Source organism: Heptranchias perlo, chromosome 28 (genome assembly GCF_035084215.1).
Source record: "Heptranchias perlo isolate sHepPer1 chromosome 28, sHepPer1.hap1, whole genome shotgun sequence".
NCBI lineage: Eukaryota > Metazoa > Chordata > Chondrichthyes > Hexanchiformes > Hexanchidae > Heptranchias > Heptranchias perlo.
This window is the reverse complement of record NC_090352.1, coordinates 2,783,077-2,810,198: the sequence shown is the minus strand read 5'-3', so window position 1 is coordinate 2,810,198 and position 27,122 is coordinate 2,783,077. Positions and strand designations below refer to the sequence as shown.

At 41.9% G+C, this 27,122-nt stretch overlaps 1 protein-coding gene across 2 annotated transcripts in view; it reads right to left on the bottom strand.

The window, feature by feature from the left end:
- rabep1 (rabaptin, RAB GTPase binding effector protein 1) overlaps nt 1-27,122 on the bottom strand; it is a 124,919-nt gene that overhangs the window by 58,407 nt on the left and 39,390 nt on the right. Inside the window, exons 2-10 of one of the 2 annotated variants that reach the window (XM_068007915.1) lie at nt 23,541-23,672; nt 18,588-18,791; nt 17,069-17,229; nt 16,635-16,754; nt 9,701-9,839; nt 8,796-8,974; nt 4,660-4,797; nt 3,066-3,533; nt 787-891 (exon numbers count right to left, since the gene is read on the bottom strand). In XM_068007915.1, the coding sequence (XP_067864016.1) occupies nt 787-891; nt 3,066-3,533; nt 4,660-4,797; nt 8,796-8,974; nt 9,701-9,839; nt 16,635-16,754; nt 17,069-17,229; nt 18,588-18,791; nt 23,541-23,672 (1,646 nt within the window). The remainder of the gene's footprint in view (nt 1-786; nt 892-3,065; nt 3,534-4,659; nt 4,798-8,795; nt 8,975-9,700; nt 9,840-16,634; nt 16,755-17,068; nt 17,230-18,587; nt 18,792-23,540; nt 23,673-27,122) is intronic. The other variant, XM_068007917.1, reaches the window with a different exon arrangement.

Genomic DNA, 27,122 nt, shown 5'->3' with positions numbered 1-27,122 from the left:
TGATGTCGCTGAGGGGCAGCACGTAAACAGTCGAATGTCCCCGATGGCGGTGGTTCGCTGGAACAGGAGGGGCACTCCTCTGCACGCACATCTGTTCACAACACCAGGCCTCCGAAAGTGGGGAGTGGGGGGTCAGCTGGTTGAGTGTGAATCATGAAGTTTGGGAGGGGAGATGGTTGGGTGTTTCTGGGGTTCAGGACGTTAGAGGTCCAGTGGAGCAGACGGGGCCATTTGTGGAAGGCAGCGAAATGTCATTGGAGCCAAGTTTTATTTGGTGTGAATTTTTATTTTTTTGAGTTTGTTATGATCTGTGTGATGAACTGTCACAGTGCTGTATCTCGGGGAAGTTACATGATGGAATGCGATTGGATAGAACCTGATTGCACTGAAAAATATTCTGCACAAAGTGATCGGAGAGAAATCAAATTAGGGATAAAGATTTGGTGCAATATGATTTGTGCGTAACAAAAGCAGAAAATAACGAATTAGAACAGATAAAAATACAGGCTTAAACATTGATCTGAAGAGGAAAAAGAAAATTAACCAGCGACTCGGACCAAACTGCAGATGACAGACTCCATGTTACATAATAAACATAAGAAACAGCACAAAGATTATAATGATTCAGACTCAAATTTATATTAAGATCCCACCTGAAATCAGTACTAAAAGATGGTCAGTTACACTGTATATGAACATTTGTTTGGATGAGGAGCAGAAACACAGTAAGAGATTTTGTTGGAGTTGTGGAGAACTAGTTAAATACCCTATAACAGTCAGTCTCACCTGATCCCGGGTCTCTGCCTCCTGCACTTGGATTCCTTGGAGTTGCTTCTCGTAATTAGAGCACATGTCACAGCGGCGACCCAGCTTGTTTCCAGCATTCTGCACCTGCAGGGAAATAGTACACAATGAAATAAGGGCAGAAAGTAAACAGCACAGCATATAAATACCAGCACTGAACCACACTTATTTTAGACTTCAGCAATTGTGTACATTTTTTTTTGCTGATTCCCTTTCAGAAAGATGGATTCACCTTGGAGAAAGTTATTTTTATCTTCTTTTCCCATGCGTCCTTATATCATCTGTCTTCCAAGCTCAGGAAACAGGCCACTGAGGTGCTAGCCTTTCCACTAATATCCTGAGAGCCAGCTAATAGGACAAGTCCAAAAGTAGCCCAGGGCAATAATCCTTTGATTTTCTCCTCATTCCCCTCCCCCTTGGGCAGCACCTGGCGTCTGCCCATTATCTCTCATTAACAGCACTACAGAGTTCAATAACTCACTGAGTGGAGAATTGCTGACACTAACCCTGCACCCTTACCTTGGTGGAGCTCCACCTCGCTACATCAAGATGCTTGGTTCAGAAAATTTGTGCAGTAAAATCCTAACCCTTCAAATAGATTATTTAATTTATACAAAGGAAATCATTAACAGCAGTGAGCTGTCCTTTAATGGAGTCGATATTGACTTCAAGTCACACTAATTGAGTAGAGAATGCAAAACAGGGCAGCTCATGTACAAAAATGAACGCCTCTTGTCCCAAAGTTTTATTTTTCGGGGGGAGGGGAGAAAGGAGGAGGAGTAGGGACAAAATTCCTGGTGATTCTGTGGAGATATAAACCATCGAGGGTAAACTGTAAATATATACCGTTTGCATATGAAAGATCATTCTTACATCTCAAGCTGCAGAATTTGGCACTTTTCAGGAAGACTGACTGAGGATACTCCATTACCGGAAATACTACTCACTCCAGTACTACACTGCTATTATACAATTATTGAAACGTCAAATACAACATCAACAGTTCTTGGCTGCTAGGCCTGCTTAGTCAGTTTCGTACTGTACCTAGAAGGTATTTAAATCGACACCCAATGTATTTAGTTGCATTAATTTTTGGTATACTTAGCATTTAGGAATAGATTCTTCTTTTAATTATAATGACATTTTATTTTAAATAAGTGACTGAATTCCTAATGCCAGTATTTTTAATAAATGTCACTGAAGGAAGCACAGCTCCAGCATGCTTCCAACAGGAAAATGTGTGTGTTTTTTTTTACAAAAAAGATAGACCAATACGATTTAAAAATTGTTTTTGGGCAGCTTTTTGTTTTTTAAAAAAAGTTATCCTTTCTTTGTGGGGATAAAAATAATACATGAAACTGTCTAATGTTATCCATATTTCCACACAGGCCATGTGACCTGCAGTGATGATGTTGCATATATTCAAAAATGAACTACAACAGAACATGTCTTTGAAATGTTGATTTGAAATGTTCTCCAGAGCTAATTCACAAGAACTCAATCAGTCTCGAAGCTGATAACCTGCCTGTTGTGAAGAATCTGATCTTAAGAGAAAACCTGCCTGTGGAATCCTGGAAAACCAGGAAAGCTAGGAAGGAGGGAGTGAGTGAGAGAGGATTCCCCGAGGACGTCAGTTCCCTGCTTTGATTGGCTATTTCCAGTTGAGGTGGTGAATAGGGGATCGTTGCTCACAACGGTTTGGTAGAGATCCTGTCAAAAGGATTTGGGAAAGAACCACAGTGATTTTGGATGCTCTCGTTTTTTGGAACGGTTTAAGTATTGTGCAAGATAAGCGTTGTACTCCAAGTTATATACTGTGGGGTCTACTGCTTCTGTGTAGCTATTTCATTTGTAAATTATTTTCAGAGTGAACAGGATAACAGTGGTAATGGCTAGTCTTGCGGCTATCCCATTCAAGTCACGCGTAAGGTTGCAAGTTTCAGTTTGCAGGAGATATGGGTCAACTTACAGAAACTGCCTTTTTGCTTTGTCCATAAGGTTATAGGGTTGGGGAAAAGGTCAAATGGTAACAGTCAATACAACAGTTATCAGTCAGCAGTGTTTACACAGAGGCTTTGTTCTGAATTCAGCTGCTTCTTTTTAGTAGTTTTAAGCTCAAGGAAACAAACCAATAAGTTTGAGAACATTTAAAAAGACTTCACATCAAACTTGCAAATGTAATATAAAGTAAACATGGAGCCACTGTTCTTTAGAATATTTGACAGCTGTCCAAGTAAAAGTTTTGTGTTCAAAGTACTCACTTCCTTTTGTAGCAAATTCCATTCTTTCTCACTGACCATTCTGTACCCACTGGGAGCAAGGTATGCACGATCCACTCCCTGTGTAAGACTCGACAAAAGAGAAGCAGTCTCCTCTTGCTCTGGTGTGAGTGCTTTAATCGCTTTTTCTTGATCTTTGGTCAGTATGAAGGAACCAGACATCTGGAAAGAGCCAACTGAGACTGAATCAAAGTTCTCAGAAGCAGAGTCAGCTCCGACTAATGGCCCAAAGTCTGACTCATCCAGATTTCCTGCCGATTTTGCCTTGTGTCCGTAGCCCAAGCTCTTTGACTGCAAGGAGCCTGAGGTGCCCAGACTGTCAGTGGACTGTACTCTCCGTAAGCCCTCTCGAAATGGCTCACTGTCTTGTTTAGAAGCAGGACCTGCAATCGGTGCCGACAGATCAGAATCCAAGGAGTGTACAGACCCGTGGATGCTATTTCCACAAATCTAGAAAGAAAAAAAAATGTGAAAAGCTCTAAATCTCAAACAGTATTATTTCTAACTGACACTAATGGCATTTCCACAGCATCTTGCCGTTTGTCATTCCTACAGTGTCAATTTGGTGGACAATATCTACAATTGCTCAGGAGATATCATATCCATCTTACCTAACATATAAAGTGTGTTGGCTTGGCTCAGTGGCAGCACTCACACCTCTGAATCAGAAGGTTGTGGATTCAAGTCCCACTCCATAGACTTGAGCACAAAATCGAGGCTGACACTCCAGTGCAGTACTGAGGGAGTGCTGCACGGTCAGAGGTACCGTCTTTTGGATGAGACGTTAAACCGGGGCCCCATTTGCCCTCTCAGACGGATGTATTATGTATCATGGCACTATTCAAAGCTCAGGGGAGTTCTCCATGGTGTCCTGCCCAATATTTATCCTTCAACCATCACTAATAAAACAGATTATCTGGTCATTTTCTCGTTGCTGTAAGTGGGACCTTGCTGTGCGCAAATCGTCTGCTGCATTTCCTACACTTCAAAAGTACTTAATTGGCTGTGAAGTCCTGGATTCGTAAAAGATGCGATAGGAATGCAAGTTCTTTCTTTCCTATCTCGGCTCTCCCACTGAAGATAATGGTGTGATGGGCCATGGATCCGCAGCTAATGGGAGCCCTCTGGTATCTCAGCCTAAATAGACATTCTTCAACTCAGCTTAGACTGTTGGGCCACGGCAGGTATCGTGGCTGGCACCATGACTGACCTAATTCTGCCCTCAACGAACATCAACATGTGCCTTTTCAGGCAGAATTAACGGACAGGGATCAGGAACCCTGCATGATGAGAGGAAAATCTGACATACTTTCCGCCCTAATCGGGGGACACAGCCTGATTTCAGTACTCTCATTGTAGCTCTAGCCAACTTCAGCTAACTTAACACACAACAGGGACTGAGCTGGTACCTTCATGGCCTGTATGAATCCACATCTCACCATGTGGTGCATACACCCACTGAGGTTTTGGAGGAACTCCCATTCACCAATGATTTAAATGATAATACGGTCAGAGTCACCTTGAAATGCCCTAAAATGCTACAAAGCCATCATTGTAGATTTGTTACAGAACTGACCTCTTCGCTAGGTAACGTGTTGAGAGATTTGGCAGGAGACTCCAAACGTGACTGGGAGCTCATTACTGATCCTTCTTCCTCACTCTCTGCATGATGCCTCTCCTTGACTTTGTTGAGATTCCGCTGTTCATCATCTGCCTGAAATAGGAATACTTACTTCAAAACAGTATGTTCACAAGACGCTTTTATCATGGTCACAGCCGGTGAACACATTTCCACTTTGCAGCTGCTAACCAGTAATCATCATAGTTTTGTAGTAGGTACAGCACAGGAGACCATTCAGCCCATGATGCCTGTGCCTGCTCATTGAAAGAGTTATTCAATTAGTCCCATTCCCCTGCTCTTTCCCCATAGCCCTATAAATTTTCCCCATAGTCCTATAAATTTTCCCCTTCAAGTATTTATCTAATTCCCTTTTGAAAGTTATTATTGAATTTGCTTCCACCACCCTTTCAGCCAGTGCATTCCAGATCATAACAACTCTCTGCATAAAAAAGGTTTCCTCACGTGGCCTCTGGCTCTTTTGCTGATCACCTTAAATCTGTGTCCTCTGGTTACCGACACTTCTGCCACTGGAAACAGTTTCTCCTTATTTACTCTATCAAAACCGTTCATAATCTTGAACACCTCTATCAAATCTCCCCTTAACCACCTCTGTTCTAAGGAGAACAACCCCAGCTTCTCCAATCTCCCCAAATAACTGAATTCCCTCATCCCTGGTACCATTCTAGTAAATCTCTTCTGTACCCTCTCCAAGGCCTTGACATCCTTCCTAAAGTGTGGTGCCCATAATTGAATTCAATACACCAGCTGAGACCTAGCCAGTGTTTTATAAAGGTTTAGTATAACATTCTTGTTTTTGTACTCTATGCCTCTATTAATAAAGCCCAGAATTCCAAATGCTTTAACAGCCTTCTCAACTTATCCTGCCACCTTCAAAGATTTGTGTATGTGCACCCCCAGGTCTCTCTGTTCTTGCACTCCTTTTAAAATTGTACCATTTAGTTTATATTGCCTCTTCTCATTCTTCCCACTTCTCTGTTAAATTTCATCTGCCATGTATCTGCCCATTTCACCAGTCTGTCTGTGTCCTCCTGAAGTCTGTTACTATCCTCCACATTGTTTATTACATTTCCAAGTTTCGTGTCATCTGCAAACTTTGAAATTATATCCTGTATACCCAAGTCCAGGTCACTAATATATCAAAAAGAGCAGTGGTCCTAATACTGACCCCTGGGGAACACCACTGTATACTTCCCTCCAGTCTGAAAAACAACTCTTCACCACTACTCTCTGCTTTCTGCCCCCTAGCCAATTTTGTATTCATGCTGCCACTGTCCCTTTAATCCCATGAGCTTTAATTTTGCTAACAAGCCTATTATGTGGTACTTTATCAAATGTCTTTTGAAAATCCATATATACAACAATTAACCACACTATCCTCATCAACCCTCTCCGTTACTGCATCAAAGGACTCAATCAAGTCAGTCAAACACGATTTTTCTTTAACAAATCCATGCTAACTTTCATTTATTAGCCCATGTTTTTCCAAGTACCAAATAATTTTGTCTCTGATTATTGTCTCTAAGTTTCCCCATCACTGCAGTACGTTAGACTGACTGGCCTGTAATTGCCGGGTTTATCCCTCTCCCCTTTTTTGAACAGGGTGTAACATTTGCAATCCTCCAGTCCTCTGGCCCCGTCCACATATCTAAGAAGGATGGGAAGATTGCGGCCAGAGCGTCTGCAATTACTTTCCTCACTAACCTAGGATGCATCCCATTTGACTTTTCTAATTTGTGTATTGCCAATCTTAAGAACCACGTTATCTATTTTTATCCTATCCAATATCGCTACTACCTCCTCCTTTACTGCTACAATGGCAGCATCCTCTTCTCTAGTGAAGACAGATGCAAAGTATTCCTTTAGTACCTCGGTCATGCCTTCTGCCTCCACAAGATCTCCTTTTTTGTCCCTAATCAGTCCCACCCTTCCTTTGACTACCCTTTTACTATTTATACGATTATAAAAGATTTTTGGGTTCCCTTTTATGTTAGCAGAATGATGCAGAACTCCCTTACACTCAAGAACATAGCTCACAAAAGCAACTGCACCAGCGTACAATTTGAGCTTCTACCTGAGCACGACTGCTACAACAGTAGCTGAATTAGAGTGCAGCTTTCAACTCTGCATTCATGTTCACACTGAACTAGACTGACACTCACAACAGACAAAGAGAAATCGGCACCATTAACAATTCAAGGAAACAGAACTGATTTGTTTTTTTTCCTTCTAAAAGGTTTCCAAGTAATTTTATGGCTTGACAAATCTGTAACGCATTTGTTTGCTTTCCTGTAATGCAACTTCATTTTAAAATGTGCTAGAAATTTAGAACATGCATAAAATCAGAGGATGGTTCGGATTAAGGTATGAACTATTTTGAAGTGTCCTTATGCGAGTGCAAAGAAGCATCCCCTGCCAACTGACAACTATGCATAAACAAGAACTGCTCTGTCCTCTATCCAATGAATCACAGAATGCTCAGCACACACCCCACTTCAGCCAGGAGAATGCAGAGGTAGTGATGCAGACTTATTGACATGGTTTCAGTTCATGTCACTGATCCATTAATGTAAATCCAATTAAAGTGTGAACTGAGTCAGCCGATATTGTTTTTCCTCCCACGTTACTCTTCTCTCCCACTCCTGCCCAACAAACCCGAGATGTAGTGTCCTACTTATACTAAATGGATTATCTCTATCAATTTCTGTCCCTGTCCTGAAGAAATTAACTCCTTTCTGGGCGATGGTTCCATGGACACTCTGGTATCTCACCCAAGTGGCCATCAGTTATAAGGGAGCCTCAACGGTGAGCATCAACAGATTATTCAACTGCATGGCCATCACAGCCTGTCCTCACGCCTTCCACACAATGCACTTCCAGCAAGGTTGCTGGATAACAGTTAAGAACATAAGCCCTGGTTAACTTCCCTCTCCAATCCCCAACTAGGGCACTGAGGCTCTCTGTAGCGTCCCTCTCACCACCCTGGCTGACATCAGCAAACAGCACACACCTCGACTGATGGCTAGGACCTCCTTGGTCCGTATGGCTCATCTACTCATTGGGGGAGGCTTCCCTGGAGTGATCTTGCTGACAAACATAACCTGTCCCTGTACAAGACCTTGGTTAGGCCTCAGTTAGAATACTGTGTCCAATTTTGGTCTTCTCACATGGTGGGTGATAATGAGGCTTTGGAAAGGGTACAGAGGAGGGCCACCAGATTAATTCCCAGTTTAAAGCATTTTAGCAGACCAAATAGACTCAAAGTGCTGGGGAAACGTGACTTAAGGGTGATTTAATCGAGGTTGATAAGATGATGAAGGGATTAGATTGTATTCAACTGAAAAGATCAGGGAGCTCCAGGGGTCAAAATATCAAGTTATGTAAGGCCAGATCTAAGTTAAATGTCAGGAGGTTCTTTCCCCAGAGAATAGTGGACCTCTGGAACAGGCAAGCGCGAGCTGGACCTTGGTTTTTATCTGTTTTTTAACCTCTCCCAGGAGATTACATGGCTATGGGTATTGTAGGGAGTGTCTGCATTGAGATGCACAAGAGATCACAACTATATGGCACAGGCTGGATGGTCCAGTAGGTCTTTTCCTGTCCATCATTTTTCATATGTTTGTAAAACAAAGTTCATTCCAATGAGGTAGACCAGCTCAAGTGATTGGAATTCCAGCTTTCTACCTTCACCAACACAACCATTGGACTGTCCCATTACACCGCTTAAAAGCAAATCAACAGATTGATTCTCCAATAGCGAGCTTAAATGATGTCAGGGATACTCACTTTTAATTGAGGGTAGCAACTTGCTCAAGGCCCTCAGGCCCCACCTTGAGGCCATTTCGGTATTTTGCTATTCTGTTTTATTAAAAATTCCAAACCCTTTAGTTTATGCTCTTACAAAGAGTTGCTGCACCTTGCTTTACAAGATTAAGAACACAGAATCACAGTAGGATAATCAAGATGCTTTCATAAACTGATTATTTTCTTAAGAAACAGTCAGATCCTCATCTGCCTTGTTCCTTTTGCCATTCACGTGAACATTAAAATCACAGATTTCAAGTCTTTCATACTTGATCCTTCCTTTTCAGCTCTTCAACCTGTCGAAGCTGCTCTGAAGTGAGAACATTCTCCATGCGCTGCATGTCCCTCATCAGGAGCCGCTGGGATTCTAGGAATTGGTCGTTGGCCCGTTGCCATGTGTGTTTCAGCTGGTTGTGCTGCTGCCTCTCTTGCTCCAAAAGATGACACACTGACGGAAACATTTAAACAAACCAAACTCAGCAAACAAACTGCTGGTTCGCAATAGATTTCAGAACCAAGTAAACGGTCATTAATTGAAAACAGCCCACCATCTTTAAATGTGCTGCAATATATAAACTTTCTGGGTTCAATACCAACTCTTTCTTTAGCTGTTTAACTTTTATCTTGTCTTAACTAATGTAACACTTGAGAGAAGATATTGAAGCATTCAAATAAAGATTATGAATTAGATGATACTGAAGAAATTTCTACGGCAAGCAGAGAAAGAGTAGTGCCTCGGAGTCGTACGACTCAGGCTTGTGCTAGCAATGCTATATGGTGAGCTCCCCATCAAGGCCTTAAGCCTTACTCTCTTCCCCCCGCCCTCACAAAAAGGGGCGAGTTGCTCCAGGACACCTTTCCTCATTGCTAGTTACAGAACAGCATTGACAAAGACCGGGGACAGGGTGCCCGACGGCCTGGGGATGGGAGAGAGACAGAAAGGAAGCTGGAGTGGACTAAAAAAATCAAATAAAAAGGGAGCTGCAAAATAAACTTAAAATTATTGGGGGAAATGGAATTTTGAATTTTGAAATCTGGAAGTGCTTTCTCAAATGCCCATTAGTCATTTTCAAGGCATCAATGATTCTTTTTAACTTCACTCTAATCCCAAGGATACATTTTCAGTCCAACAATTTGTAGCTTTTTAATTTAAAAGTTCCGTTCCTCTGATTACCTTCGTGCAGCTCTTTGCGCAGTTTCTCTGCATCTTCCTGTAGCACACTTTTCTGTGTGTTGAGAACAGCAACGTACATTTCCAGGTCCGTCCTGCAGGATTTCTCCGTCTCGAGATAATGGTTCAGCTCTTTAACCTGCTGAGCACATTAACCAACTCAATCTCTTTATATACGAGCAAAAACATTCACCTAGACTTTACTTTGTCGTTTCTAAATTACAGCAATACTTTTCAGTCCAGCTGGAAAAAACAAATCTCGCTAATCCTGTCCTATTACAAATGTCCAGCCTGTATCACTGCATGCTTCTTGCCCATTAAAAAAAAATGCTTGTATATTTGGGGATGGTTAGAACATAAGAAATAGAAGCAGGAGTAGGCCAATCGGCCCCTCGAGCCTGCTCCGCCATTCAATAAGATCATGGTTGATCTGATCCTAACCTCAAATCTAAATTCATGTCCAATTTCCTGCCCGCTCCCCGTAACCCCTAATTCCCTTTACTTCTAGGAAACTGTCGATTTCCGTTTTAAATTTATTTAATGATGTAGCTTCCACAGCTTCCTGGGGCAGCAAATTCCACAGACCCACCACCCTCTGAGTAAAGAAGTTTCTCCTCATCTCAGTTTTGAAAGAGCAGCCCCTTATTCTAAGATTATGACCCCAGTTCTAGTTTCACCCATCCTTGGGAACATCCTTACCGCATCCACCCAATCAAGCCCCTTCACAATCTTACATGTTTCAATAAGATCGCCTCTCATTCTTCTGAACTCCAATGAGTAGAGTCCCAATCTACTCAACCTCTCCTCATAGGTCCACCCCCTCATCCCCGGGATTAACCGAGTGAACCTTCTTTGTACTGCCTCGAGAGTAAGTATGTCTTTTCTTAAGTATGGAGACCAAAACTGTATGCAGTATTCCAGGTGCGGTCTCACCAATACCTTATATAACTGCAGCAATACCTCCCTGTGTTTATATTCTATCCCCCTAGCAATAAAAGCCAACATTCCGTTGGCTTTCTTGATCACCTGCTGCACCTGCATACTAACTTTTTGATTTTCTTGCACAAGGACCCCCAGATCCCTTTGTACTGCAGTACTTTCCAGTTTCTCACCATTAAGATAATAACTTGCTCTCTGATTTTTCCTGCCAAAGTGCATAACCTCACATTTTCCAATATTGTATTGCATCTGCCAAATCTCCGCCCACTCACCCAGCCTGTCTATATCCCCTTGTAGGTTGTTTATGTCCTCCTCACTCTCTACTTTCCCTCCCATCTTTGTATCATCTGCAAACTTTGATATGTTACACTCGGTCCCCTCCTCCAAATCATTAATATAGGTTGTAAAGAGTTGGGGACCCAGCACCGACCCCTGCGGAACACCACTGGCTACTGGTTGCCAGTCCGAGAATGAACCGTTTATCCCAACTCTCTGCTTCCTGTTAGATAACCAATCCTCCACCCATGCCAGAATATTAACCCCAATCCAGTGATTCTTTATCTTGAGCAATAATCTTTCATGTGGCACCTTGTCGAATGCCTTCTGGAAGTCTAAATACACTACGTCCACTGGTTCCCCTTTATCCACCCTGCACGTTATGTCCTCAAAGAACTCAAGCAAATTTGTCAGACATGATTTCCCCTTCGTAAAGCCATACTGATTTTGTCCTATTAAATTATGTTTATCCAAATGTTCCGCTACTGTCTCCTTGATAATAGATTCCAAAATTTTACCCACCACAAATGTTAGGCTAACTGGTCTATAATTTCCAGCCTTCTGCCTACTACCCTTTTTAAATAAGGGTGTTACATTAGCAGTTTTCCAATCTGCCGGGACCTTTGCCAAGTCCACAGAATTTTGGAAAATTATTACCAAAGCATCCACAATCCCTACTGCCACTTCCCTCAAGACCCTCGGATGTAAGCCATCAGGTCCAGGGGATTTATCCGCCTTGAGTCCTATTATTTTAATGAGTACCAGTTCCTTAGTGATTTTAATCGTATTTAGCTCCTCCCCCCCCTCGAGCCCCCTGTTTGTCCAGTGTTGGGATATTCTTAGTGTCCTCTACCGTAAAGACTGAAACAAAATATTTGTTCAGCATTTTTGCTATTTCCATGTTTCCCACCATTAATTTCCCGGTCTCATCCTCTAAGGGACCTACGTTTGCCTTAGCCACCCTTTTTCTTATAGAAACTCTTGCTATCTGTTTTTATATTTTTTGCTAATTTATTTTCATAATCTATCTTCCCTTTCTTAATCAATCCTTTAGTTACTTTTTGCTGTCTTTTGAAGACTTCCCAGTCTTCTATCCTCCCATTAAGTTTGGCTACCTTATATGTCCTTCTTTTTTGTCGGATACTGTCCTTAATTTCTTTACTTAGCCACGGATGGCTGTCATTTCTTTTACACCCTTTTTTCCTCAGTGGAATATATATTTTTTGAAAGTTGTAAAATAACTCCTTGAATGTACACCACTGCTCATGTACCGTCTTACCCTTTAATCTATTTTCCCAGTCCACTTTAATCAATTCCGCTCTCATACCATCATAGTCTCCTTTATTCAAGCTCAGTACGCTTGTTTGAGAACCAACCTTCTCACCCTCTAATTGGATATGGAATGTAACCATGTTATGGTCACTCATTCCAAGGGGATCCTTAACTAGGACATTATTAATTAACCCTGGCTCATTACACAGGACCAGGTCCAAGGTTGCTTTCCCCCTAGTAGGATCAGTTACATACTGCTCAAGAAATCCATCCCTAATACACTCAATAAACTCTTCTTCAAGGCTGCCCTGCCCAATTTGATTTGTCCAGTTAATATGATAGTTAAAATCCCCCATAATTATAGCTGTTCCCTTATTACATGCCCTGACTATTTCCTGATTAATACTTCTTCCAGCAGAGTTGCAACTATTAGGAGGCCTATATACTACGCCCACTAGTGTTTTTTTCCCCTTATTATTCCTTATCTCTACCCAAACTGTTTCATTATCCTGATCCTTTGTCCCAATATCATTTCTCTGTATTACAGTGATTCCTTCCCTTATTAACATAGCCACCCCACCTCCCCTTTTTATATGCCCTTTCCTTATGTCTTATACTGTCCCTTACCTCTTTAGTTGTCCATGGATAAGGAGAAACTGTTTCCACTGGCGGGAGGGTCGGTAACCAGAGGACACAGATTTAACATAATTGGCAAAAGACCCTGGGGGTTATGCCGAGGACAAGTAGGAAGCATTTTGGTAAGTATTAAGCCTTTATTTCCTGTGACGTTTTAATTCAGGTAATCAAACGAATGCAGTGCACATTTACAAAGGTTTTTTTTTAAATGAGGTTGGGGGCGAATAAGAGATAGTGGTAATAGGGAAAAATAGGTTCTCCATGCAAATAAATCAACACCTATCATAGAATCATTCAGCACAGTCGTGCTTGTGCTGGCTCTTTGAAAGAGCAATCCAATTAGTCCCACTCCCATGCTCTTTCCCCATAGCCCTTCAAGTACATATCCAATACCCTTTTGAAAGTTACGATTGAATCTGCTTCCACCACTCTTTCAAGCAGTGGATTCCAGATCATAACGCGCTGCATAAAAAAAATTCTCATCTTCCCCCAGGGTCTTTTGCCAATTATGTTAAATCTGTGTCCTCTGGTTACCGACCCTCCCGCCAGTGGAAACAGTTTCTCCTTATCCATGGACAACTAAAGAGGTAAGGGACAGTATAAGACATAAGGAAAGGGCATACAAAAAGGCAAAAAATGGCACAGATCCTGGCGAATGGGAAAGATACAAAGATCAACAAAGGGTCACAAAACAGATAGTAAGGGCTACAAAAAAAAAGTATGAAAAGAAACTTGCAAGGGATATCAAAACCAATACAAAGAACTTTTATGGTTATATTAGAAAAAGAGGGTGGTCAGGAGCAGTGTTGGCCCCTTAAAAACTGAAAGTGGGGATATTGTCATTGAGAATGGGGAAACGGCGGACACGTTGAATAATTACTTTGCGTCAGTATTTACAGTCGAAAAAGAGGATAGCATGCCGGAAATCCCAAGAAAACTAATATTGAATCGGGGACAGGGAATCGATAAAATTAACATAAGTAAAGCAACAGTAATGAAGAAAATAATAGCACTAAAGAGTGACAAATCCCCAAGACCAGATGGTTTCCATCCCAGGGTTTTGAAGGAAGTAGGTGAGCACATTGCAGATGCCCTAACTATAATCTTTCAAAGTTCTCTAGATTCAGGAACTGTCCCTCTAGATTGGAAAATTGCACATATCACTCCGCTTTTTAAGAAAGGAGAGAGAGGGAAACCGGGGAATTATAGACCAGTTAGCCTAACATCTGTTGTGGGGAAATTGCTGGAGTCTATAATTAAGGATAGGGTGACTGAACACCGAGAATTTTCAGTTAATCAGAGAGAGCCAGCATGGATTTGTGAAAGGTAGGTCGTGCCTGACAAACCTGATTGAATTTTTTGAAGAGGTGACTAAAGTAGTGGACAGGGGAATGTCAATGGATGTTATTTATATGGACTTCCCAGAAGGCATTTGATAAGGTCCCACATAAGAGACTGTTAGCTAAGATAGAAGCCCATGGTATCAAGGGAAAAGTACGGACTTGGTTAGGAAATTGGCTGAGCGAAAGGCGACAGAGAGTAGGGATAATGGGTAAGTATTCACATTGGCAGGATGTGACTAGTGGAGTCCCGCAGGGATCTGTCTTGAGGCCTCAATTATTCACAATATTTATTAACGACTTAGATGAAGGCATAGAAAGTCTCATATCTAAGTTTGCCGATGACACAAAGGTTGGTGGCATTGTAAGCAGTGTAGATGGAAACATAAAATTACAAAGGGATATTGATAGATTAGGTGAATGGGCAAAACTGTGGCAGATGGAATTCAATGTGGACAAATGTGAGGTCATCCACTTTGGATCAAAAAAGGATAGAACAGGGTACTTTCTAAATGGTAAAAAGTTAAAAACAGTGGATGTCCAAAGGGACTTAGGGGTACAGGTACATAGATCATTGAAGTGTCATGAACAGGTGCAGAAAATAATCAATAAGGCTAATGGAATGCTGGCCTTTATATCTAGAAGACTGGAGTACAAGGGGGCAGAAGTTATGCTGCAGCTATACAAAACCCTGGCAAGACCGCACCTGGAGTACTGTGAGCAGTTCTGGGCACCGCACCTTCGGAAGGACATATTGGCCTTGGAGGGAGTGCAGCGTAGGTTTACTAGAATGATACCTGGACTTCAAGGATTAAGTTACGAGGAGAGATTACACAAATTGGGGTTGATTCTCTGGAGTTTCGAAGGTTAAGGGGTGATCTGATCGAAGTTTATAAGATATTAAGGGGGACGGATAGGGTGGATAGAGAGAAACTATTTCCACTGGTTGGGGATTCTAGGAGTAGGGGACACAGTCTAAAAATTAGAGCCAGACCTTTCAGGAGTGAGATTAGAAAACATTTCTGCACACAAAGGGTGGTAGAAGTTTGGAACTCTCTTCCGCAAACGGCAATTGATACTAGCTCAATTGCTAAATTTAAATCTGAGATAGATAGCTTTTTGGCAACCAAAGGTATTAAGGGATATGGGCCAAAGGCAGGTATATGGAGTTAGATCACAGATCAGCCATGATCTTATCAAATGGCAGAGCAGGCACGAGGGGCTGAATGGCCCACTCCTGTTCCTATGTTCCTTAACTACTCTATCAAAACCCCTCATAATTTTGAACTGCTCTATTAAATTTCCCCTAGTCCTTCTCTAAGGAGAACAACCCCAGTTTCTCTAATCTCACGTATAATTGAAGTCCTGCATCCCTAGTACAATTCTAGTAAATCTCTTCTGCACCTTAGGCCTTGACATCCTTCCTAAAGTATGGTGTCCCGAATTGGATACAATACTCCAGCTGAAGCCTAACCAGTGATTTATAAAGGTTTAGTATAACTTCCTTGTTTTTGTACTCTATGCCTCTATTAATAAAGTCAAGGATTCCATCTGCTTTTTTAAAAAAAAAAGTCTTCTCAACTTACCCTGCCGCCTTCAAAGGTTTATGCACATACATTCCCCAGGTCTCTCTGTTCCTGCACCCCCTTTAAAATTGTACCATTTAGTTTATATTGCCTCTCCTCATTCTTCCTACCAAAAAGCATCACTTCGCACTTCTCTGCATTAAACTGCATCTCCCATGTGTCTGCCCATTTCAACAGTCTGTCTATGTCCTCCTGAAGTCTGTTACTATCATCCTCACTGTTCACTACATTTGAGTTTTGTCTCATCTGCAAATTTTGAAATGATACCCTCTATACCCAAGTCCAGGTCATTAATATATATCAAAAAGAGCAGTGGTCCTAATACTGGACCCTGGGGAACACCACTGTATACTTCCCTCCAGTCTGAAAAACAACCGTTCACCGCAACTCTCTGCTTTCGGTCAGTCAATTTTTGTATCCACGCTGCCACTGTTCCTTTAATCCCATGTTCTTCAATTTTGCTAACAATTCTATTATGCGGTACTTTATCAAGAGCTTTTTGAAAAGCCCAAATACACATCAACCACCGCACTACCCTCATCAACCCTCTCCGGTATTTCATCAAAGAACTCAATCAAGTTAGTCAAACATGATTTACCTTTAACAAGTCGGTGCTGACTGTCATTTATTAGCCCATATTTTTCCTAGTGACAATTAATTTTGTCTCTGATTACTGTCTCAAAGTTTCCCCACCACCCTCTCCAATGAAATGAACAATCTTTACTCCACTTCCAAGTGAGAGCATTAAAGTGTCAGCAGTGCACAAAAGAAACAAACTTGAATTTATATAGCACATTTCACATCTGCAGTGTGCTTCAAATCCAATTTGAAGTGTAGTCACTGTTATGTAGGCAATGATTGTACAGTGCAAGTCCTTTTAGGGCTCACCTTTGAGGCTTCTAGTTCTTTGATCTTTTCTTCACTTGTTGATAGCTTTACTTTGAGAGCTGCTATCTCCTTCTCCATGGGCATCACCACTGATCGCAACTTCTCAGCATCTTCCTGGGCCTGTTCATTGAAATAAATATATAATACAGGTGCAACTGCCTCTACTTTGATATCTAATAAGCGAATATATAATGCTCCAAAATGCACTTCAGATCATCGCCAATAAAAGATTTCAACCCACTGCCCAAATGATTTGGAAGTTGTCTAACTGAAACGAAAACAATATTTCCAACACATTGTTTATTGTCCTGCATGACCCAGAGTAAACTCCATTAAGATTTCCCACTCAACATCGATTCCCAACATCATTGACAACCAGCAAATCCTTCAGATCATTTCAAGATTTACAATTGGGTATAGCTCAACATACTCACTTTCTTCATGTCATTCTCTAAGTTGTCCTCCTCTTGTCTTTCAGAAAGATGCCTCCTTAGTTCAGCTAACTCGCGCTCCGCTGCTTCCTTGTACTGCCCCCACTGCGCCCGTTCCTGTTCCAGACGGTGATGGAACTGAAGCTCATGCTCTCTCACTGTCTCTGCAGAAGAGTTAAGAATACAGCTCAAAAGGCATCAGTTACAAAATTAACTAACTTTTTGTTTTAAAACAAGGAACACACAAAGGGGAAAAAAGGGTTATGGTCACATCTCAAATGGAGGTTTTCAATATTTACTCCAACTGCAGCAATGTAGAATTACACAAACCACTATTATTAATAATGCAGAAAACTCATTTAAACTATATATTAACAACGAGACCAGGGCACGAGGACAGTGAGAGATAGAGAGATTTTTTCCTATTTGGCCTAGCAGGGATTTTAGGTTAACTTATATAATGTTGCTGCTATGAAGTTAAATTCAGGCCAAAAAATTTATCAGCATCATGCAAGCCTTCTAGGAATGTGGATTAGATTCATTAGCTCGTGGACCAAAGTAGTTAACAAAATTGTGTTTCTCTCGTACCACATTAGTTTAAGATAATGGGGACTGCTCATTAGCTCCTAGAGTTATTCACACCTGTAATTTTGGATTGATTTCACTCATTGAGCACTGCATGAGTCTTAGCTGGTCAGACAATGTGGCTACCTCCTCAGCCAGGTGGAGGGTAGAGGTTAAGCTTTTGGCTCTCCCTCCCAATTAAAAAAAAATAGTCTGCAGTAAATTAAAGTTTGAAACCATCAGAATATTTTCTAAATGAGTACTAGTCGTATCAGCAATACTGACTCGTAAAGTGAAGGAAATCCTACATCAAAGATACAGTTTGCATTATTTATTATTTCATTAGGAGCAACTGGAAATAGGTAACTCTCGCTGTGGTAATGGAATTCTGCTCAGTCATGTACATCATGTAAAATAAATCAGTTTGTTGGTTTGTAATTGGCCTCGTCTCACTCGAGCATTAATACCTCTCTCTCTCTCACACACTCACCCCATCCCACCCCGATAAACTGAGGCCCTTTCTGCTTCTTCAGGTGGGTGTTAAAGATCCCGTGGCACTTTTTGAAGAAGAGCAGGGAGCTCTCCCAGAGTCCTGCATGGCATTTCTCCCTCATCCAACACCATCAAAGCAGATTATGTCAGTCATTCACTCATTTGCTACGAGGCTTAGCTGTGTGAAAATTGGCTGCCACATTTGATTACATAACAGTAATTGCACTTCAACAGTGATCCATGGGCTGTGAAACACTCGGAACCTCCTCAGGTCACGAAAGGAGCTAAAATAAATACAACTTCTTTCTTTCTTACTAACATTCAGTCAAAGCTCACATGAATAATGGGCGGAATGTGGGAGGTGACCAGCTCACATAGAACCCTGCCTCATTAAACGATTTCAGAGGGAAAGGAAAATAAAAACCTGCTCAGGAAAAAGAAAAGGTACAGGGACTTTGTTCTTTACCTTTCATTATAGCTTGCAGCGAAGCAACTTCTTCCTGCCATTGCTTCTTCACGTCATCAATTGCCTCCTGTTTGGTGGTCTCGGAAACTGTTGCTACTGCTTTTATATTCTCCATGTCAGCATCTGCCTCTATGAGCCGGACCTGCAGCCGAGTAACATCACCTTCTGCCGACTGCAACGCAACATTCTGCCGCTTCAGCTCCTCTGAAAAACACCAATATAACGTTTCATTTCTGATTTTGAAACCTCATGGGTTAAAAAGCCACCATATGCTTGACAAGTCTGCACATGAAACAAACTCGATAGAATTTGTGGGTCACCAGAATTCTGTTGTTGCACAGACAGTGCTTAGGTTTATTAGTAACTATGGCGATGGTAAGCATTGCTCTAATGGTAAGCATTGCTCTAATAGGATTACCTGGAAACTAAAACATTACTGATGTGTGCACATCAGATCCAAGTACACAATTCCAGTGTACTAGCCATTTACTCCCGATCAAAGTTGAACGCTTCACAAAGCTCACCGAGTCTAGCGAAAACCAGTTCTAGTAAAATAAATCTCAAATACTAAGGGAAACAAAGTACAGATGATTTTCATATTATTAATGCGGCTCAAAAAGTTCCTCGGTGATGACAAAATATTAAGTAATAACTCTTTCAGGTATTTTAGTACTTTGCTATCATCATGGCTATGTACTCTGTCAACCATGGCTCATTGATAGCTCACACATCTGAGTCAGAAGGTTGTGGGTTCAAGTCCCACTCCAGGCACTTGAGCATATAATCTAGGCTGACACTTCAGTACAGTACTGAGGGAGTGCTGCACTCTCAGAGATGTAGTCTTTCAGATGAGGGTTAAACACATGCCCTGACTGCCCTAAAACATCCCACGGCACTATTTCGAAGAAGTGCAGTGTCTTAGTCAATATTTATCCCTCAACCATCATCACCAAAACAGGTTATTCTGGTCATTATCACTTTGCTGTTTGTGGGCACATTTCCAACGTTACAACAGTGTTAAAACAGCACTTCAAAAAGTACTTAATTGGCTATAAAGTGCTTTGGAACGTCATGAGGTGGTGATAGGTGCTATATAAATGCAAGTCTTTATCTTTTGGTGATGCAATTCTAAGGGCACGATCAGTCTATTTTAGATTTAAGAAAAGTTAAATGTAACTGAATCCATGAACTGGGGAAGTGATCCCAGGGTTGTTGAGTACAGCGTGGCTCTGAAGGCCAGGAAAATGCAAATCTAGAGCCACGGTGATGAAGGCATGGATTATAGAAGTGGGATTTGGGAGCATCAGTATGTGGCCTGGAGACCACTGACTGTAGTGGAGAAGATCCAATTACATGAGATAGGATTATTTTAAATCTCTGCGAACCTAACAGGACAATGAACCCCTGGACATAAATTATTGTATTTCAGCTAAAAATGATTTGTGAAAGTGGGGTAAAATTCCTATTCAAATCAATAACTGGATGCAGATATACATTGTGAAAACGTACAATGTGGTGTAAGCAGAAGGTTGTGTGTTCAAGCCCTACTCCAGGACCTGAGCACGTAAATTCGGCTCACACTACAGTGCTGTACAAGGGAGTGCAATGCTCTGGATGAGATGTTAAACCGAGGCCTTGTACATCTGTTCTGGCGGTTTAGGTGGGCACTAAAGATCCCATGGCAATAGTTGAAGAGCGGGGACTCCTTCAGTGCCCTGGCCAACATTCCTCCTTCAATCAACACCACAGAAAAAATAAATCAGCTGGTCATTCACCTCACTGTTGTTTGCTCAATATGGCTGCTGCCTTGGCCAACCTAACAGTCATGGCATATCAATGCAATTCATCGTGTGTGGTGTATGGCAAGTCTTATTTATTTAACGAAACACAAACACAGATCCTGCTTCACCAAACAGCAACACGTGCTGATGACAGAATCGGGCTTATTGATGAATATGATATATAAATTGTTCACACTCGCGGGGTGAAATTCAACATTGTTGCACCCGTTTGACAGGCATAAAATGGGTGCAACAACAAACTTAGCAGACCGATGACATGCATCCGATTTGCTGCGCAAGCTCAGGCTCGATTTTCAGGCTCTAGAGCGGCCTAACCAGCAGTCCTTTAAGGGACTGCTGTAGGCCGGTGAAGAAACCGGCAGATAAGTTATTTATACTTACTTTAATGTGCAGCCTCCTCCTGCCTCCACATTAACACTGCCAACCACTGCTGGGCCCCACAAGCCCCACGTCCCAGCCCAGCCGAAATAGGGAGGAGCCAAGTTGGTGAACTGATTCAGGGCGTCCAATTATCGCCCGCAGCTCACCGAATTTATTCCGATGAGGTCAGAGGTCGAATTTAGGACCTCGATCCCCTCTCTTCTGGAGCATGTGTCCAACGTGCTGACCATTTTGCAAGATTATAGAATTTGGCCTCTTGCCATCCAGGCTAATACGAGAAGAATTGGTGGGCAGGGAACTACTAGCCTCAGGGCAGGAGGTGTAAATGGGAGAGAAATCAGGCTGAGATAGAAGAGAAAGAAAATTAAAAGAAGGTATTTAGAATTTTTTGCTCTCCACATGTCTCCCAGATTACTTTCCAGAAGTTGCGCCTCTGCTCTTTCCACTCATATTTTAGTCTGATGAATGTGGCTCTATATTGAAGTGACAGCATGGAAATGTCGAGTTTGCTCATATGATTGAAAACAATCAATCATAACCACTTGCGTACAAATCACAGGAATTAGAAACAAAATTTGTTATTCATGCATTACGATCAAAATTTCTTTCACCTTCCAAGAATCGGAGTGATCACTGTGGGGTTACTGCTTTCACTCACAGTACTAATCTCGTGAATGGCAGTAATTAGCGGTGACAAATGTGCTAACGTTTACGATGTTGGAAATAATTAAATGAGATTGAAAATCATTCCTTTTAAACTAAGAATTCCTCTTGCACAGCAGGGTCACAATGAACTTTGATATTACACAAAGCTAAAAAGAGGAATTTAATCAGCAGCTCATTCTTCTGCCAAAATTAGCCAATTGCCAACATGGTAGCATCCTACAATTACCCATCTGAATGGAGGTGGACTAAGTTTGCGAGAACTTTAAGGAAACCTACAATAAACATTATTACTACTACCCATTAGTAGCAAGAACCTGACCCATCAATTTTATTTTACAACTGTAGCTCACACTGTGTCACTGAAGCAAATACTTACAGTACCTGTACTATAAGAACTAAAAGATACATAGATAGATAGATATATATAAAAACCTTTTCCTGGTGGAAGGATGTAATTATGGCATAAGAACTTTACATAGACAGGCTCCATTATAAATATGGACAAAGGAATTTATAATGAAGTCTAAAAAATTAGGATTGAATGATGTCTGCACACTTTGGTCTATGATCCCACCCTCTCTAACCCCACTTCACCTGAAAGTACTTGGTCTTAACTCCCTGCGTGGTTTGCCAGGGGAGATCAACTAGTTTTTAAATAAAACATTTTAAGCTATTTACATCGAAACTACAGCACAGAATCAGGCCATTTGACCCAACTAGCCTATGCCGGCGTTTATGCTCCAGACGAGCCTCCTCCCTCCTTCATCTAACCCTATCAGCACACCCTTCTATTCCTTTCTCCCTCATGTGTTTATCTAGCTTCCCCTTAAATACATCTAGGCTATTTGCCTCAACTACTCCTTGTGGTAGCAAGTTCCACGTTCTCACCACTCTTAGGGAATTCAGGAGAAACTTCTTTTCCCAATTGGATTTATTAGCAACTATTTTGTATTTATGGTCCCTAGTTTAGGACCCTCCACAAGTGGAAACATTTTACGTCTACCCTGTCGAGCCCTTCCATTACCTTAAAGACTTCTATCAGGTCATCCCTCAGCCTTCTCTTTTCTCAAAGATAGTATATCCTCTCAGTTCTAGTATCATCCTTGTGAATCTTTTTTGCACCCTCTTCAGTGCTTCTATATCCTTTCTATAATATGGAGACCAGCTCTGTGCACAGTACTCCAACTGTGGTCTAACCAAGGTTCTATACAAGTTTAACATAACTTCTCTGCTTTTCAATTCTGCCTCTCTAGGAATGAACCCGAGTTTTTGATTTGCCTTTTTTATGGCCTTATTAACCTGCGTTGCTACTTTTAGTGATTTATGTATCTGTTGATTTGTACATCAGCTCATCTTCCTTTATGCTCCTTCTGTTCCATTTCTTAAACTTTACTTTTCATTATTCTAACCCTAATAAAAATTAAAAGCACTTTAGTTACCTTTCCTTCTGGGCCCCAGAGTCCATGTTGGAGGTTGAAGCAAGAAAATCAAACTAGACTCTTATTAAATCCAAAAGGTAATTTTTTTTAGCCAATCCTCTGCCACATGTCCAAGGACTGAGCTGGTTTCATCCCAGATTTAAACAGGTCAATCTTGAGTCAGCTTTTATGCATGAAAGCAAGAAGGGCTACAGTGGGACAACTGATCTCACCACCAACAGAGGCCTGGTCAAGACAACCTTTATTGTGCTGCAGACAAATTAAATATGGAACAGAGCAGAGCCAAAGAAACTGAAGAACAAATAAAAATCTAAATGGAGCAACTCCAAGGTGGATTGCTAATAAAAGTTGAGGAAAAGAAGTATTGTACCAGCGGCCAGTTTTTAAATCATATAAACCATCTAAAACACTAATTTGCAAACCCCAACGGTGTCAGGCATGACTAGGAATCATTGAAAAATGATCACCCTTTGTGTTGACAAGCTAGTGCCCTATTAATTTACAAATTCTTCACAGTTGTCAAGAGCACAACTTTATAAGTGTCAGACTGTGTCTGTTCCTCTTCACCACCATTCAAATTTTCCACTTGGGACATTCTCGGTCCCTTGTTACTTCACTGGGCTGAACATACAAGCCATTTGCCAAAAGAAAAAGTAACTTCTAACCTTCTTTTGCTAGGTACAGCTCCTTGAATTTTGCCCTCTTCTGGTTAAACTCGAATTCCAGCTGCTGTTTGGTGCGCACAAATTCAGCACTAATCTTTTCCAACTCGGCAATGCGCTGCTGGAGCTTGGCAGCTGGGAGAAAAACAGAATGACCAGATTAACAGAAGAACTGGAACAATCGGCCAGAGCACGCAGGCACCAGCACTATATATTTCACCACTTTCAAAACCGGTTCTGCTGAAACACATGGAATATGATGCATCTCAAAAATATCAGAAGGAAACTGGAATGGTCAGCAGGACTTTACTTCAACTGGAGATATATTTAGACAAAGTACAGTCGACAGATCGAACTTATAAAGCGCACAAATTAAAACAATGGTGAGAAGCCGGATTTGGCAGGTGCTCCATGCTGTGAAAAAATAAATGAAACCAATCCAAATCATCATTTCACAATGTTAATCAATTCTATGAAAGTAAAATATATCCTTTCAAACCAAGTATACAAATTTTTTTTTAAACTTTCATGAAAGCAGGAAGCTTTTCAATTATGCACTGCAAAAACTCCCAAAGTTACTTCTTTAAAAGGAGCAGTGATTTCTTTTTGAGCTCCCAGTGGTTAGTTCAAAGTATGAACTGGTGCCTCAGAGTGCAGCAGATAACAAATGGGCACTGAGCAGGAGGGAGAAAGAGGAGTAGAGACACTAGGATGGGTGAAAGCATGGTCAAAGACATCAGGAGGCTTCTGAAGAGAAGGAGGTTGGTGGCAAGGAGGAGCAGGGGACATAGTCATCGGAAGAAACAGCCACTGGTAGTGGACAGCAGGACTGAAGTAAGTCAGCATTGAAAGAGTAGACAGTACATGCAGGTACAGAGATCTGGAGGAGATCATGAAGGTAGGGACGAGCAAGGCCACAGAGGGATGTGAAGGTGAGGACCAGAATCTTGGAGGTCGAGTCCTTGGGGCGCAAGGGTGGGGGTGGTGTGACAGGGGTACACGCCACGATACAAGGTGAGTACACGTCCGCAACAATGCGGATGGCCTGTAGTTTAACAAGGAAAACACAAAAATCTTTTATAAATAGATAAGCAGAGAGTTGGGATAAATGGTTCATTCTCGGACTGGCAACCAGTAGCCAGTGGTGTTCCGCAGGGGTCGGTGCTGGGTCCCCAACTCTTTACAATCTATATTAACGATTTGGAGGAGGGGATCGAGTGTAACATATCCAAGTTTGCAGATGATACAAAGATGGGAGGGAAAGTAGAGAGTGAGGAGGACATAAAAAGCCTACAAGGGGGATATAGACAGGCTGGGTGAGTGGGCGGAGATTTGACAGATGCAATACAATATTGGAAAATGTGAGGTTATGCACTTTGACAGGAAAAATCAGAGAGCAAGTTATTATCTTAATGGCGAGAAACTGGAAAGTACTGCAGTACAAAGGGATCTGGGGGTCCTAGTGCAAGAAAATCAAAAAGTTAGTATGCAGGTGCAGCAGGTGATCAAGAAGGCCAACGGAATGTTGGTGTTTATTGCTAGGGGGATAGAATATAAAAACAGGGAGGTATTGCTGCAGTTATATAAGGTATTGGTGAGACCGCACCTGGAATACTGCATACAGTTTTGGTCTCCATACTTAAGAAAAGACATACTTGCTCTCGAGGCAGTACAAAGAAGGTTCACTCGGCTAATCCCGGGGATGAGGGGGCGGACATATGAGGAGAGGTTGAGTAGATTGGGACTCGACTCATTGGAGTTCAGAAGAATGAGAGGCGATCTTATTGAAACATATAAGATTGTGAAGGGGCTTGATTGGGTGGATGCGGTAAGGATGTTCCCAAGGATGGGTGAAACTAGAACTAGGGGGCATAATTTTAGAATAAGGGGCTGCTCTTTCAAAACTGAGACGAGGAGAAACTTCTTCACTCAGAGTAGTAGGTCTATGGAATTTGCTGCCCCAGGAAGCTGTGGAAGTTACATCATTAAATAAATTAAAACAGAAATAGACAGTTTCCTGGAAGTAAAGGGAATTAGGGGTTACGGGGAGCGGGCAGGAAATTGGACATGAAGCTGAGTTCGGATCGATCAAGGCCCTATGGGTGGCGGAGCGGGCCCAAGGGCTGAGTGGCCGGGTCCTGCTCCTACTACTTGTGTTCTTTAGATTTGGGGTTAGGAACAGATCAGCCATGATCTTATTGAATGGCGGAGCAGGCTCGAGGGGCCGATTGGCCTACTCCTGCTCCTATTTCTTATGTTCTTATAAAGAGCAAGAGGATAACTAACGAAAGAGTAGGGCCAATTAGAGATCAAAAAGGTAACCTATGTGTGGAGGCGGAAGATGAGGGTATGGTTCTTAATGAATACTTTGCATCTGTCTTCACAAAAGAGGGGGACAATGCACAGATTGTAGTTGTGGATGAGGAGTGTGAAATATTGGATGGGATAAACATTGTGAGAGAGGAAGTATTAAGGGGTTTAGCAACTTTGAAAGTAGATAAATCGCCAGGCCCGGATGAAATGTATCCCAGGCTGTTAAGCGAAGCAAGGGAGCAAATAGCGGAGGTTCTGACCATCATTTTCCAATCTTCCCTGGCTAAAGGTGTGGTGCCGGAGGATTGGAGGACTGCTAACGTCGTACCGTTGTTTAAAGAGGGAGGAAGGGATAGACCGAGTAATTAAAGGCCAATCAGTCTAACCTCGGTGGTGGGCAAATTATTGGAATCAATTCCGAGGGACAGCATAAATCGTCATTTAGAAAGGCATGGGTTAATCAAGGACAGTCAGCATGGATCTGTTGAAATTAGGAGATCAAGGAGGGGCCATGAAATAACACTGGCGAGCAAAATAAAGGAAAATCCTAAGATGTTTTATAAGTATATTAAGGGTAAGAGGATGACTAGGGAAAAAATAGGGCCCATTAGGGACAAAAATGGCAATCTGTGTGTGGAGCCGGCAGATGTAGGAGGGGTTCTAAATGAATTTTTTGCATCTGTTTTCACTATGGAGAAGGACGATGTAGACATAGAAATACGGCAGGGGGACTGTGATATACTCGAACATATTAACATCGAGCGGGAGGAGGTATTGGCGGTTTTAGCAGGCCTAAAAATGGATAAATCCCCAGGCCCGGACGAAATGTATCCCAGGCTACTGTGTGAGGCAAAGGAGGAGATTGCGGGGGCTCTGACACATATATTCAGAACCTCTCTGGCCACAGGGGATGTGCCAGAGGACTGGAGAACCGCTAATGTAATACCATTATTCAAGAAGGGGAGTAGGGAAAAACCGGGGAACTACAGGCCAGTGAGCCTAACATCAGTGGTAGGAAAATTATTGGAAAAAATTCTGAAGGACAAAATTAGTCTCCACTTGGAGAAGCAAGGATTAATCAGGGATAGTCAACATGGCTTTGTCAAGGGAAGATCATGTCTGACTAATTTGATTGAATTTTTTGAGGGGGTGACTAGGCGTGTGGATGAGGGTAACGCAGTGGATGTGGTATACATGGATTTCAGTAAGGCCTTCGATAAAGTCCCGCACAGGAGACTGGTCAAGAAGGTACGAGCCCATGGAATCCAGGGT